The sequence below is a fragment of the Arachis ipaensis genome, chromosome B8 (assembly GCF_059453495.1).
Source record: "Arachis ipaensis isolate K30076 ecotype BB chromosome B8, ASM5945349v1, whole genome shotgun sequence".
Classification (NCBI taxonomy): domain Eukaryota; kingdom Viridiplantae; phylum Streptophyta; class Magnoliopsida; order Fabales; family Fabaceae; genus Arachis; species Arachis ipaensis.
This window is the reverse complement of record NC_142443.1, coordinates 121,622,134-121,638,256: the sequence shown is the minus strand read 5'-3', so window position 1 is coordinate 121,638,256 and position 16,123 is coordinate 121,622,134. Positions and strand designations below refer to the sequence as shown.

At 37.5% G+C, this 16,123-nt stretch overlaps 2 protein-coding genes and 2 long non-coding RNA genes across 4 annotated transcripts; all 4 read left to right on the top strand.

Annotated features, from left to right (window-relative positions):
* The first annotated feature begins 2,309 nt into the window (after positions 1-2,309).
* LOC107612910 (uncharacterized) lies at positions 2,310-3,356 on the top strand. Its single transcript, XM_016314695.3, has one exon. It carries the CDS (start codon positions 2,432-2,434, stop codon positions 2,990-2,992), a length of 561 nt encoding a protein of 186 aa, XP_016170181.1. The 5' UTR covers positions 2,310-2,431; the 3' UTR covers positions 2,993-3,356.
* Positions 3,357-5,053: 1,697 nt separating this feature from the next.
* On the top strand, positions 5,054-7,309 carry LOC148549452 (uncharacterized). The gene is made up of 4 exons (XR_015896043.1): positions 5,054-5,203; positions 5,295-5,349; positions 5,438-5,566; positions 7,006-7,309. It is a non-coding gene; the product is annotated as an uncharacterized LOC148549452 (long non-coding RNA).
* Positions 7,310-7,747: 438 nt separating this feature from the next.
* Positions 7,748-12,492, top strand: LOC148549451 (uncharacterized). The gene is made up of 5 exons (XM_088495746.1): positions 7,748-10,011; positions 10,054-10,319; positions 10,638-10,723; positions 11,537-11,787; positions 12,423-12,492. The coding sequence occupies exons 1-5, from the start codon at positions 7,748-7,750 to the stop codon at positions 12,490-12,492; spliced, it is 2,937 nt and encodes a 978-aa protein (XP_088351872.1).
* Positions 12,493-12,541: 49 nt separating this feature from the next.
* Positions 12,542-14,797, top strand: LOC148549450 (uncharacterized). Its single transcript, XR_015896042.1, has 4 exons — positions 12,542-12,691; positions 12,783-12,837; positions 12,926-13,054; positions 14,494-14,797. It is a non-coding gene; the product is annotated as an uncharacterized LOC148549450 (long non-coding RNA).
* The last annotated feature ends 1,326 nt before the right edge of the window (positions 14,798-16,123 follow it).

The window sequence follows — 16,123 nt, the reverse complement described above, 5'->3', positions numbered from 1 at the left end:
GGCTGAATAACAGGTCAGGCCTAGTACTTTATAAAGAGCCTATAACAGGCTGCAGGCCAGGTTCAGGCCAATCAACTGTATGACAGGCTAGGCTTGTTAAGAGCAAAGCCTGGCCTGGCCTGGCCTGTTTCCATCCCTACTCACACCCTCAGTCCTTTGATGAGCCATACCTAAAACAGCGATGAGCACCACCGTCAGCCAAACCTCGCGGCAGAAAACGGTGGAGGAAACTAAATAGACACCACTATACCCTACCAACTACACAGTGGCGCTCATCCCCTCATAAAACCCACTACCCCAGGGAAAATGTTTGCCACCGAACAAAACCATCATACAGAGACAATTCCAATCTACACTAAAACAGGAACAAAAACGTCTAATGCAAAGGAAAGCAAAGCACAAATCATACAGAGAGCAGGAAGAAATAGAAGGATACCAACCTGATAATGCAGAAATAGCAGAGCCTGAAAGGAAAACTGAAGTTCAACTTCAAAGAGACCAAAAAACACTACAGAGAAAAGAAAAATTTCCTTCAGAAGAGAGAGCGAAAGTGAAACGAAATGAAGCAAGGAGAAAAGCCAAAACGGTTTTCAAAAGGGGTAGCAAAAGACACAAATAGCCCTAAATAATAAAGGTGCGTTGGGGCAATGAAGGAAAACGTCCCCTCGTATTAAATGCCCCCTTGGGAAAAAGAAAACAATAAAGCACGCCTCGAAGAACGCAACAGACGCTTTGAACACGGAAGGATCGCGTCGAACCAGAATGGCCAATCTTTGGCACGACCATCAAAGCCAGGTCCGGGACACCGACTTCCCCTCCAAAAAGCCAAACGGCTACCCGAGAAGAACTAAAGACCCAGCTCACGGTCAAAGCCACACCTCCCAGCGACAGACTGACCCTGCTCGCTCTCCCGCTGCGGGGGCAACTGTTACGGATCCGGCCCACGGATCCATGACCTGGGATTAAACCCAAACCCGGTTACCTGGGTCCTACCCACCTCGCTCTTCTAGAGGGTCCGAAGCCGGCCCTCTAGAATTCCCAACCGACTTTCAAATTCAAACGTCTTCCTTATCTTAGCCAAACAAGATAAGATAAGACTACTACCATCACCTATAAATAGAGGACCCAGGTCCCTCTAGGTATTCATTCATTCCTCACATCTTCTACCTCTTAGATCCATTCTGACTTGAGCGTCGGAGTGTCTTTACAGGTACCACCCCATTGCTCCAGTCAAGTGATCCGGCATCTGCCTCAACCCGCAAGTTCTCGATCCATCTCTTAACCCGTACCAGAGACATCTTGTACAATATTAAATACAAAAATATCAAATGGTTTTAACCTTGGATGTTTTTGTAGAATAATCTCTAATAATTTTATTATTATTATTATTATTATTATTATTATTATTATTATTATTATTATTATTGAGTGACTCTATATATATATAAAAGAATCTAATTAATAAATTTATTATTATTTTTATCCAAAAAATACAAAAAATATAGTACAGTATTATTGTACAATTAATAATAATAATAATAATAATTTTATTTTATTTTATTTTTAGACGGAGGACTGTTATGTCTAACAGAGAGAAACGTTGGGGATTGATTTGTACATTAATTTTTTTTGGGGACTAAAATGTCCATTTTTAAAATCTTTGGGGACTGATATGGATAATTACTTTGCCGGAAAATGAACTGGGGACTGATTTGTCTGCTGGAGTAAAATCTTGGGGATTGATCTGTGTATTAATTTTTCTTGAGGACTAAAATGTCCGATTTTAAAATTTTTGGGGACTGATATGGGTAATTACTCTAAATTATATTTATCCAAAATTCTCTTATTAATTTTATATATATTTCTTTTAATGTGTATATTTTTAAAATTTATATTAAAATATATTTATATTTTATATGTTTATTATAGTTTTAAAATTTATTATAATTTAATTATTTAGGTTGATCTAGATTGAACTTCTAAACAGCTAAATCACAAAAGTAGAGCAGTTCAATAAGACAATAAGTCAATAGCTGGTTCGATTCTCAAAAGCTTGGAAAGAATTGAAATTCCTGGTTTGTTAGAATTCAGAAAGTATTGTATTTTCTTTTTTAATGAAAACGGGGCACGGGACCAGAAAGATTGTAATCAATTTTTGGTATTAGAAAGTAATGCAATTACTAACCACAAAAATGATTGGGCCGGAAATACACTGTAGTTAACGGGTAAAGAACCAGAGCGAGGGCCTATAGAAGAGCCCACAATATGAGTTATGAGTCAAAGTAAACAGGGAAAACGGTTGAAGTTTTAAAGAGGGAGGCGAGGTTGCTTCCAAAAGAAAGCGAAATTACATACACACATACACGCACTCTCCATCGCAGTCAACATCACATGCTCCCCACCTCATCACTCCTCCACCAAACTCTCTCTTATGCATAAAACCACCAACCCATGTGGACATCCACCACCACCGCATCCAACATCTCCCCTTAAATACGACGTCGTTTCCTTCCCCACCCTTCAACCCTATAATCATCATAACCGTCATGATCGTCGCCACCGCTGCTCCTGGACTGCCGCGATTTCCCAGCGGTTCATGGTGACCGCTGCCGTATCAGCCGCTGCATCCTCCTGGCTCCACAACAGGCGGATCCGGTACCTCTTCCTCCTGCTCTGCTCGCCACTCCTCCTCGTCCTCCTCTGCGCCGTCCTCCCGTTTCTATGTGCCGCCGAGCTCTGCCTCCGCCGTCGCCTGTGGCGGAAGCTAATCCGCGACGAAGAGGAAGGGAGATGCGGTTGCGGCTGCGAAGAGGAAGAAGAAGAAGAAAAAGGGCTTCTTCATAGGTACCTGGAGGATCAGCTTCTTTTGGTTCGATCTATGTACGATTGCGGTGACATTGGAGAAGTTGAGGAGGAAGAAGGCGAAGAAGATCCTAGAAGGGTTGTAGATGTTGAAAACCTTAGTAGTTGTAGGATTCCTCTATTGAGATGATGAAAAACAAAACAAAGGAAACAGAAAATTTCCTTTTTTTTTTTTCTTTTGGGATAATTTTAGAACCTTTTTTATATAGATGATGGCTAATTTTCTTCCTTGATTTTCATTTTTGTTTAACATCATAGGAAAAAGGAATTTGTGTATTGAAGTTGTATGTACTGGTTGAGGGTTTACACTTTGCAGCAAGTTGCAATTATTAACCTTTACTTTACTTTTTCTTTTTTGTTAATATTAAACTCTTTAATTGTATTTCTCTGAGTTTAATTTATTTTCTCTTCTTGTAATTAACTTCATTGGATGTTCCACAGAGCTTTCCAGAGCAACATTTCATTGTATATGCATAGTGGAATTTGGCATCGTATATTGCAGGCAATCCATTCATTTTTAAGAGTTCGTTTGAAAAATTAAAAGTACTATCTTTATACAAGACTAATACATAAAAGTGTATGATCAAGTGTCTTTCTAAAATGTAAATATAAAAAGTTTTGACTGAAATATTTAATAAATGACTATTTGTATCTATAAAAGATGAAAACATATATATATCTACACTAGATTGAAATTGAGTTACACATATATATATCTACACTAGATTGAAATTAAATTTGTAACTCATGAAGGTATTTTTGTAACACTGGTAGATATTTTATGTGAGTACAAATTTAGTTTTAATTTAGTATGGGTACATATATCAGTATTTTTATCTTTTATGGATACAAATAGTTATTTATTCAAATATTTATTAAATAACTTTAATAAATACCCTCACAAAAGACCATGAAAGTAACGCTAACATTACCCACAACTAAAATGGTGTAAACTTTTGGTAAAATTTAAAATATATAGATAAAATAATGATTATATTTTTCATTTTTTATCGACTTTTTTTAATTTAAAAAAAATAAAAATATAAAATGTGATAAAATTAAAAAATTTTGTAGAATAGTAAATAATATGTTACATTAATTTTAGATATACATTGTAAGTGTTACCAAAATTGATTTTTTTTATATTGAATTATTAGATGTAAATTTTTAAAAAATGACTCAAATTATATGTTATATACTGTTGTAGATCTTTATAGAACGTGAGTAATATTTTGTCTTTTTATAATTAAAATAATATTTTTTTTATAAAACGTCAATAATATTTTATCTTTATATAATTAAATTTTTTTTGTTACATTAATGTTTTGTACTTTTATTATAATCATATAAAACACTAAAATAGTTAAATATTTTTGTGTTTTACACTAAAATATTCATATATAAAAGATTTAGCCATCATAATTTTTAAAGAGAACAAATGATGAGAGAATTTATGTGAAGTATGAAGAGGTGAAGATAGATTTTATCTTATTTTTTTTCACATAAATCATAAGTAGAATAGTTTTTGTAAGAGATTTCAAAAAAATATTTTACTTCCTTTTAAGATAACTCATAAATGAGTGTTTTTGCGAGAATAACCAAACTTCTTGTTTTACAATCATTTATTATTAATGATTGAAGACAATCATCTTATATTCTGATATTTTAGGTCCTCAAAGTACAACAAATATATGTTATCCACTTCAAAGAAGCTAGGGTAGATTTAGTTGCCTTATTGATAAGAGTAAAATTTCACTCCAACCCTTAACTATTTCATAAATTTCTATTCTATTCCTTATCGATTAAAAAATATATTGTAACTCCTAACTATTGTCTCTATAAGATTTTTTGTCCCCTCTGTTAATGTCTCCATCTAGACTTAACGGATGTTGTCTACGTATAATGTTAATTCAACACGTATTAAGCATGTAAACCCCGGTTAAATTAGTAGATAATTAGTTAATAAATTAGTTTTTAATAAGGAGGATTAGAAATGTGAATATTATATTAAATTAGGATAGAGCTCATCGAAACGAGAATTTTGACACCAATTTCAAAAAAATCGGTCCAAGATTGGACCGAACGGACCGAACCGGGCCCGAACCGGGCCCGTGGGCCCAAACCAGCCCAAAAGGACATTAAATGAAACCAAACATTTCCTCTTTCTCTCCATACACACGTTCCAGCGAGCAAAGGGAATGGGAGAACGAGAAAACGTTCCAACGCTTTACGGTAAATTCAAATTACCGTAACTTTCCGATCCGAGCTCCAATCGCCGTACCGTTTGCGGCCACGCGTTCACCGCGTCGAGCTCTACATTTCTACCGGAACAATTTCATAGGTAACTTGCTATTTCACTCTCAGCTTCATCTTCCCCCAATTTTCGAATTTTAAGTGGGAATATTGAATTTCTTTGATTTCTGATGTTTTAGGATCCAATTAGCTTGAGAGAAACGTTCACTCTTGCTTATGTGAAGCTTGGGTAAGGTGAGGATACGATAATTCTATTTTAATTTCATTAAATTTGAGCTTTGAGTATTAAATTGGGTATATATGTATTATGAATGTGTATTAGGTTGAAAATAAATAATTGGAGCTTGAAATTGTGAATACTGGAACTTGGAGGAAGCGGATTAGTTGAGTTTTGAGGGGTTGTCTTGGTTTTGAATAAATAGCTTTGGTCGTTACGTGGAAATCGGCCAAGGTATGGTTTAGGTTTCTTGCATTTAATATATAATGTTCTGTGAAAACTTAGGCTAGATGACCATAGGATAAGTTGGAATGCAGGTGTATATTTAATATTTAGTAATTTGTCGATGAATATAATTGGTTGAAGTTTATTGGATAATTAGTTATTAATTTTGGATGTTGAATGTTATTGTTGATGAACATGGTTAGTTTGGTGCTTGTTGATTAACTAATGATTTGGTGAATTATTGATTTGAGGTATTTGTGTTAAAAGCCTAGGATTTGTGAACTATGATTCTTAGTTGAATTTTGGTTGTTGGATTTGAATATTGTATGAGTTTAATTGTTGATTTGAAGTAGATTTATTGTGGTGATTGTTATGATGATGAGGAAGGGTATGTTGAATTGAAAAGAAAGCAGGTTTGGACCCGAAAAGGGTGGCAAAGTCCGAGTTTTAGAGGAGATGCTGCCGAAATTTTATAAAAAATTAGAGATTTTATTTAGATGATTATTTAAAAGAGATTTAGATTTAAAGGTTATATGGTTTGATTTTGAGTTATTAAGAAAGTGAGTATGTTTTAAGTTTGAAGTTTGATTCTTAGAAAAGAATGAATTATGTTTTGAATTGAAACTATTGATGAATGGAATGGGAGGTGATATAATGAAGGATAAGGATTGAATATGTTTAATGTATGATGATGAATGAGATGCAATTGAGAATGATGTGAATGTTGATGAATTATAATTGAATTATTTATATGGCTTATGAATTTGAATAATCTGAGATACGAGATTCCCTGGATTAAGTGCCGTGGCTTGCCACCACGTGTACCAGGTTGAAAACTCGATACTCTGTTGACCCTACGACGTAAGTGTGACCGGGCACTATATAAATTCCCGGGAATGTTACCCCCAGTGAGCAATATTGATTATTTGAGAAAAATCTATGCATAGACTCTTGGGGATGCACGTCGGGGGACAGTCTAAGGACAATTCAGACTTGTCGGGTTGGCTGGATAACCGACAGATGAGCCTCATCAGCCATAGGACAGGCATGCATCATATGCATATTACTTGAATTACTTGCTTGTGCTCTAATTGGGTGTGCCTATCTGTATTTGCCATGCTAAATGTGTATTTGTTACCTGCAGTAGTTGTAACTTTCTTGTGTTTGCCTTTATCTGTTTATTTGTCTGTGAAAATGCATGATGGAATTGGAGGTATGGAGGAATGGCAGTATAGGACTTAGATTTAAGGTTAAGTTAAGTTATAATTAAATATTTTTAGGAAACCACCTTTTATGGCTTCTGTTTAATACTTTAAGCTCTACAATCTAAGTGTCGGCGTTCTAGGATTGCCTCTGGCATTCCCAGGACCTTATATATTATGTGTGAGGCACCTTTACCATACTGAGAACCTCCGGTTCTCATTCCATACTATGTTGTTGTTTTTCAGATGCAGGTCGGGAGCCATCTCGTTAGGCGTCTGGACTCTTAAAGCGGAGGGGTTACTGGATAGTGTTGTTGTATAGTTTTCTTGTACAGTGATGTATATATATGTACTTAGCTTTCTCTCCGCATAACTTGTCCTTTTTGATCCTCTTAGAGGTTTATGGAGAGGCAGGATTGTGTGTATGTACTTTTGGGTTTTGGATATGTATGTTTATATGTGTAAATATTCTCCGGCCAGTCTTGACTTCGCAGGCTGAGTTAGGAGCTTGTTATTTTGTATCTTTGGCACTCTATTCCTACTTCTGTTAGCTTATGTTTGATAGTTATGGTTTTCTTAGCACGTAAGTTAACTCGTTCCTTGAGCGTTGCGCTTTTATCTCGCGATTTTTATTTTCCCTATCCTTCAAGGCTCCTAGCATATTATAACTCTTCTGCTATTATATGTACTTATTTTATTTTAGAGGTCGTAATACCACATCACCTTTGTTTTACGACTTAAGCGTAAAGCTTTGTGTGGTAGGGTGTTACATTATGGTATCAGAGCAGTTCGTTCCTATAGAGCCTGAAAGACGGACTGGTTGTGCTTCTGTGCATTCTCTGTATATGTGTATATGTGCTATTAGGATATCTGATTGATATATATGGCATAAACGTTTGTGAGCATGCATTTGGAACTTAAAGCATTAGACCTGCGATATTGAGACTGATCAACTTAATATCACTTGTTTGGTGTGTATAGGGACCAGATGTCGACTCGCGGACGCGGTCGCGGGCGAGGTAGAGGTAGGACAGGCACCGTTACTCCTGTACCCACAGGGACTGATCCAGTAGACTTTATGGCTGCCTTGGGAAATATGGCTGCAGCTATGCAGGCAACAGCTGAGGCACTGGGTAATCAGATAAGTCAGGGTAATCATGGGAACAATAATGATGAGGACGGTCCTATGACACTTGCTACATTTCTGAAAGTTCGCCCTCCAACTTTTAGGGGAACCTCAAATCCCACTGATGCAGATAATTGGATTCAGGCTATGGAAAGGGCGTTACAGGCACAGCAGGTTCCTGAAGAGCAATGGGTTGAATTTGGGACTTATCAGTTGCAAGGTGAAGCTCAGTATTGGTGGCAGGGAACACGACGTATCCTGCAGCCTGATGGTGCTGCGATTCCTTGGGAGGTTTTCCGGACAGAGTTCTATAAGAAATATTTTCCTAATTCAGCTAGAAATGCCAAGGAACTTGAATTAATGCAGTTAAAGCAGGGACAGATGACTGTTGCTGAGTATACCAGCAAATTTGAGGAGTTATGTCGCTTTTCTCGTATCTGTCAAGGTGCGCCTGAAGATTTTGCTGAATGGAAGTGTATTAAATATGAGGGAGGTCTTCGGAGCGATATTCTGAGCTTCGTTGCCCCAATGGAGATCAGGGTATTTTCTGAATTGGTGAATAAGAGTAGGGTGGCTGAGGATTGTGTGAGGAAGGCGGCAGCAGAGAAAGGGAGTTTGAGGATGCCTTTTCAGAGGCCTTCAGGGAGGAACTTTGCTCCGAGAGGTAGGAATTTCAAGCGTGGAGGCTTTGTTCCGCAGCAGACTCAGGGTCAGGGTAATTATAGAAGGCCGAATATTACTGCTAATCAAGGAAAAAGGTTTGGGAAGCAGCCACAGCAAGATCTGAATTGTCAGAAGTGCGGAAAGTATCATCCTGGAGTTCCGTGCAGACTAGGACTTGGAGTGTGCTATTCCTGTGGACAGCCCGGGCATATAGCCAGTAATTGCCCTGAGAAGAAGAAGTATGAGACTGGTAGGGTGCAGCAGCCGGGGAGAGTATACACCACTTCTACCATTGGTGCTGAGGGATCTGAGACACTGATTAGAGGTAATTGTGAAATGGCTGGTAAAATCTTAAATGCTTTATTTGATTCAGGAGCAAGTCATTCATTTATTGCATTTGAAAAGGCCCATGAATTAAGATTGAGAATGGTGGTCTTAGGTTATGATTTGAAAGTATATAATGCTACTCATGAAGCTATGGTGACTAGGATAGAATGTCCACAAGTTCCTTTTCGAGTGCAACAGCGTGAATTTGTGCATGATTTGATTTGTTTGCCTATGACTGGTCTTGATCTCATTTTGGGATTGGATTGGTTATCCAAGAATCATGTTTTGCTTGATTGTTCTGAGAAGTCAGTACAGTTTATGCCAGAAGGGTCAGAAGCACCGGTTGTGGTGAATAGTTACTATTTGAACTCTATGATAGTAAACTGTTCTGGAACCGAATGTCAGGGTATTATGTTATTAACTGCGGGAGTATCAGGTGATGATCAGAGTTTAGAGCAAATTCCGGTTGTATGTGAATTTTCAAATGTGTTTCCGGATGATATTAATGAATTCCCACCTAACCGAGAGGTTGAATTTGCAATTGAGTTGGTACCTGGATCCGGTCCAATTTCAATTACTCCTTATAGGATGTCGCCTTTAGAAATGGCTGAACTGAAAGCTCAGCTGGAAGATCTGTTGGGTAAGCATTTTATCCGACCAAGTGTTTCTCCGTGGGGAGCGCCAGTGTTACTGGTAAAGAAGAAGGATGGGAGTATGCGGCTGTGTGTCGATTATCGGCAATTGAATAAGATCACTGTGAAGAATAAATATCCGTTGCCTAGAATCGATGATCTAATGGATCAGTTACAGGGTGCCGGTGTATTTTCTAAGATTGATTTGCGATCCGGATATCATCAGATAAGGGTTAGAGACGAGGATATTCCGAAAACTGCTTTCAGAACCCGTTATGGTCATTATGAGTATACAGTGATGTCTTTCAGGTTAACTAATGCCCCGGCAGTATTTATGGATTATATGAACAGGATTTTTCGACCGTATCTGGACAAGTTTGTTATTGTCTTTATTGATGACATTCTTGTTTATTCTAAGACTGAAGAGGAACATGCTGATCAATTGCGAACTGTGCTGCAAATTCTGAGAGACAGGAAGTTATATGCTAAGCTATCTAAATGTGAGTTCTGGAAGAGTGAAGTGAAGTTTCTCGGCCACGTGGTGAGTAAGCAGGGGATAGCTGTGGATCCTGCTAAGGTGGAAGCAGTGATGAATTGGGAGCGACCAACTTCAGTGACAGAGATCAGGAGTTTCTTAGGTTTGGCAGGGTATTATCGCAGATTCATTAAGGGATTTTCACAGCTCGCCTTACCTTTAACTAAGTTGACTAGGAAGGATACACCTTTTATCTGGACTCCGGAATGTGAAGAGAGTTTCCAGGCATTGAAGCACAGGTTGACTACTGCACCTGTATTGGTATTACCTGAACCAAGTGAACCGTTTGAAGTGTATTGTGATGCATCTCTGAAAGGTTTGGGGTGTGTTTTGATGCAGCACCAGAATGTTGTAGCATACGCCTCACGGCAGTTAAGGCCGCATGAGATGAACTACCCGACACATGATTTAGAACTTGCTGCTGTTGTGTTTGCTTTAAAGATTTGGAGGCACTACCTCTATGGCGTTAAGTTTCATGTTTTCTCAGACCATAAGAGTTTGAAGTATCTTTTTGAGCAGAAAGAGTTGAATATGCGTCAGAGGAGGTGGATGGAGCTTCTGAAAGATTATGATTTTGAATTGAATTATCATCCAGGAAAAGCGAACGTTGTGGCGGACGCTTTGAGTCGGAAGTCTTTATATGCAGCTTGGATGATGCTACGGGAGGAAGAGTTACTGAAGGCATTTCAAGGTTTGAATTTGGGAGTTAGAGAAGAATCTGGAATCTTGTGTTTGAGTCAGTTGCAGATTTCAAGTGATTTTAAATCAGAACTTCTGAAGGCTCATCAAGATAGTGAAGCGTTACGTAAGGTATTACCAGCAGTTGAACAGGGAAAACAGTGGAGAATGTCAAAAGGTCAGGATGGTTTATGGAGGTTCAAGAACCGGATTATTGTGCCTGATGTTGGAGACCTACGACAAAGTATCTTGAAGGAAGCTCACAAGAGCGGGTTTTCAATTCACCCAGGGAGCACTAAAATGTATCAGGATCTGAAAGCGATGTTCTGGTGGCCAGGTATGAAGAATGATGTGGCATTGCATGTATCTAAATGTTTAACGTGTCAGAAGGTTAAGATTGAGCATCAGAGACCATCAGGGACCCTTCAGCCTTTGGAGATTCCACAATGGAAATGGGAGAGTATCGCAATGGATTTTGTGATAGGTTTGCCTAGAACCCGATCTGGTTGTGACGCTATTTGGGTGGTTGTGGATCGACTAACAAAATCAGCTCACTTTCTTCCTATCCGAATAAGTTGCACAATGGAGGAATTGGCTCGAATGTATATTAAAGAGATTGTCAGGTTGCATGGCGTGCCTTCTACCATTATATCTGATAGGGATCCTCGTTTCACATCAAGGTTCTGGGGAGCTTTTCAGCGTGCATTCGGGACTCAGTTAAGTTTGAGTACTGCATATCACCCTCAGACAGATGGTCAGTCAGAGAGAACTATTCAGACCTTGGAGGATATGCTAAGGGCTTGTGTTTTGGACCAGCCGGCGAGCTGGGATCGATATATGCCATTAGTGGAATTTGCTTATAATAATAGCTACCATGCGAGCATCGGAATGGCTCCATATGAAGCTCTGTATGGCAGAAAATGTCAGTCTCCGTTGTGTTGGTATGAAACTGGAGAAAGGAGTTTATTAGGGCCTGAAATGATAGCTGAAACGACTGAGCAAATAAAGAAGATTCGTAGTCGAATGCTTATAGCCCAAAGCCGCCAGAAGAGCTATGCTGATCAGAGGCGAAAGCCTTTGGAATTCGAAGAGGGAGAACATGTCTTTCTGAGAGTTACACCAACCACTGGCGTGGGAAGAGCTATTAAGACCAAGAAACTGAATCCCCGTTATATTGGACCGTTTGAGATTCTGAAGAGAATTGGACCAGTGGCTTATAGAATTGCCTTACCGCCGTACCTTTCGAATTTGCACGATGTATTTCATGTATCACAGCTTCGGAAGTATACTCCTGATGCAAGTCATGTTCTAGAACCAGAACCAATTCAAGTGAGAGAAGATCTAACACTCCCAGTAATTCCGGTGAGGATTGATGACACCAGTGTTAAACGATTACGAGGAAGGGAAGTATCATTGGTAAAAGTAGCTTGGAGACGAGCTGGTATCGAGGAACATACCTGGGAACTCGAATCAGATATGCGAAAGGACTATCCACATCTCTTTTCAGGTAACTATATTTGAATTTTGAGGGCAAAATTCTTTATTAGGTGGGTAGGATGTAAACCCCGGTTAAATTAGTAGATAATTAGTTAATAAATTAGTTTTTAATAAGGAGGATTAGAAATGTGAATATTATATTAAATTAGGATAGAGCTCATCGAAACGAGAATTTTGACACCAATTTCAAAAAAATCGGTCCAAGATTGGACCGAACGGACCGAACCGGGCCCGAACCGGGCCCGTGGGCCCAAACCAGCCCAAAAGGACATTAAATGAAACCAAACATTTCCTCTTTCTCTCCATACACACGTTCCAGCGAGCAAAGGGAATGGGAGAACGAGAAAACGTTCCAACGCTTTACGGTAAATTCAAATTACCGTAACTTTCCGATCCGAGCTCCAATCGCCGTACCGTTTGCGGCCACGCGTTCACCGCGTCGAGCTCTACATTTCTACCGGAACAATTTCATAGGTAACTTGCTATTTCACTCTCAGCTTCATCTTCCCCCAATTTTCGAATTTTAAGTGGGAATATTGAATTTCTTTGATTTCTGATGTTTTAGGATCCAATTAGCTTGAGAGAAACGTTCACTCTTGCTTATGTGAAGCTTGGGTAAGGTGAGGATACGATAATTCTATTTTAATTTCATTAAATTTGAGCTTTGAGTATTAAATTGGGTATATATGTATTATGAATGTGTATTAGGTTGAAAATAAATAATTGGAGCTTGAAATTGTGAATACTGGAACTTGGAGGAAGCGGATTAGTTGAGTTTTGAGGGGTTGTCTTGGTTTTGAATAAATAGCTTTGGTCGTTACGTGGAAATCGGCCAAGGTATGGTTTAGGTTTCTTGCATTTAATATATAATGTTCTGTGAAAACTTAGGCTAGATGACCATAGGATAAGTTGGAATGCAGGTGTATATTTAATATTTAGTAATTTGTCGATGAATATAATTGGTTGAAGTTTATTGGATAATTAGTTATTAATTTTGGATGTTGAATGTTATTGTTGATGAACATGGTTAGTTTGGTGCTTGTTGATTAACTAATGATTTGGTGAATTATTGATTTGAGGTATTTGTGTTAAAAGCCTAGGATTTGTGAACTATGATTCTTAGTTGAATTTTGGTTGTTGGATTTGAATATTGTATGAGTTTAATTGTTGATTTGAAGTAGATTTATTGTGGTGATTGTTATGATGATGAGGAAGGGTATGTTGAATTGAAAAGAAAGCAGGTTTGGACCCGAAAAGGGTGGCAAAGTCCGAGTTTTAGAGGAGATGCTGCCGAAATTTTATAAAAAATTAGAGATTTTATTTAGATGATTATTTAAAAGAGATTTAGATTTAAAGGTTATATGGTTTGATTTTGAGTTATTAAGAAAGTGAGTATGTTTTAAGTTTGAAGTTTGATTCTTAGAAAAGAATGAATTATGTTTTGAATTGAAACTATTGATGAATGGAATGGGAGGTGATATAATGAAGGATAAGGATTGAATATGTTTAATGTATGATGATGAATGAGATGCAATTGAGAATGATGTGAATGTTGATGAATTATAATTGAATTATTTATATGGCTTATGAATTTGAATAATCTGAGATACGAGATTCCCTGGATTAAGTGCCGTGGCTTGCCACCACGTGTACCAGGTTGAAAACTCGATACTCTGTTGACCCTACGACGTAAGTGTGACCGGGCACTATATAAATTCCCGGGAATGTTACCCCCAGTGAGCAATATTGATTATTTGAGAAAAATCTATGCATAGACTCTTGGGGATGCACGTCGGGGGACAGTCTAAGGACAATTCAGACTTGTCGGGTTGGCTGGATAACCGACAGATGAGCCTCATCAGCCATAGGACAGGCATGCATCATATGCATATTACTTGAATTACTTGCTTGTGCTCTAATTGGGTGTGCCTATCTGTATTTGCCATGCTAAATGTGTATTTGTTACCTGCAGTAGTTGTAACTTTCTTGTGTTTGCCTTTATCTGTTTATTTGTCTGTGAAAATGCATGATGGAATTGGAGGTATGGAGGAATGGCAGTATAGGACTTAGATTTAAGGTTAAGTTAAGTTATAATTAAATATTTTTAGGAAACCACCTTTTATGGCTTCTGTTTAATACTTTAAGCTCTACAATCTAAGTGTCGGCGTTCTAGGATTGCCTCTGGCATTCCCAGGACCTTATATATTATGTGTGAGGCACCTTTACCATACTGAGAACCTCCGGTTCTCATTCCATACTATGTTGTTGTTTTTCAGATGCAGGTCGGGAGCCATCTCGTTAGGCGTCTGGACTCTTAAAGCGGAGGGGTTACTGGATAGTGTTGTTGTATAGTTTTCTTGTACAGTGATGTATATATATGTACTTAGCTTTCTCTCCGCATAACTTGTCCTTTTTGATCCTCTTAGAGGTTTATGGAGAGGCAGGATTGTGTGTATGTACTTTTGGGTTTTGGATATGTATGTTTATATGTGTAAATATTCTCCGGCCAGTCTTGACTTCGCAGGCTGAGTTAGGAGCTTGTTATTTTGTATCTTTGGCACTCTATTCCTACTTCTGTTAGCTTATGTTTGATAGTTATGGTTTTCTTAGCACGTAAGTTAACTCGTTCCTTGAGCGTTGCGCTTTTATCTCGCGATTTTTATTTTCCCTATCCTTCAAGGCTCCTAGCATATTATAACTCTTCTGCTATTATATGTACTTATTTTATTTTAGAGGTCGTAATACCACATCACCTTTGTTTTACGACTTAAGCGTAAAGCTTTGTGTGGTAGGGTGTTACAAAGCAACTATTTAAAGGACAAATTATTTTCTAGTGACTCAGTAAAATACTGCATTTTAGAGAGGTCAAAAATGTTTTACTTCTTCTTCTTCTTTTAGAATAGTTTTATGTATTGAAGAGGATACTCACCAAATTCATGGCCCACACATGCCCGTAACACCAAATCATTGGTAATCCCTCTAAAGAGTCCCAAGAACCAAGAATAGGATCATCTCCAACTATTAGAAAGTGTTTGCCAAAAAAGCAATTCTTTTGCAACTGAAATGTTACATGTACATATTTTGATTCATCTACAAACAATATATTTCAATCATTAGAATCTGAATGTCAGAAAATATGCAGTAAAAAACTGAGAGGCAAAAAGAAGTAAAAGAGATCCATCAAAATTAAGAACTTACTTGTTTGCTCACTTTGTTGAGCTTGAGGCTCTACAGTTTTTAAATCTGGCTTTTATGGTTTCAATTTCACCTACAACAAATTTTTGTAAATCAACAAATTTTTGCAAACCAAGAAATCTGGTTGAACAACAAAAGAAAGAAGAAGTAAAGCATTTTTGACCTCTCTAAAATGCAACATTTTGCTAAGTCATCAAAGGATAATTTGTCTCTTAAATAATTGCTTGACATGTGTTGAGTTAACAGTACACATAGACAACATTCGTTAATTCTAGACGGTAGCATTAATAGAGGGAGTAAAAGGTTTAACAAAGACAATAATTAAAGACTGCAATATCATTTTTCAATTAATGATGGAATGGAATGAAATTTACAAAATGATTAAGAACCGAGAAAAAATTTTACTCTATTAATAACTTTACATTCGTATGCATTAAATACAACTCTATCACATTAGTTATAGAATTAAGTAACACTCAATAGATTATGAGTTAAATCATCTATTAAAAGCACGTGATAATTATCCTAACCCACATTTGCAATACCAAAAATTTTGGCTTGAATACCGTTGGTAAACTTAACCGAATCACTAGTCTTGGATTTGAGATGATTGAAATAGTATTTAGGTACCACTTCTGATATAACATCTATTATTTACGTACCACTTCTGATTTTTGGATGTTTTGAGACTTCAAATACACTTATAATATT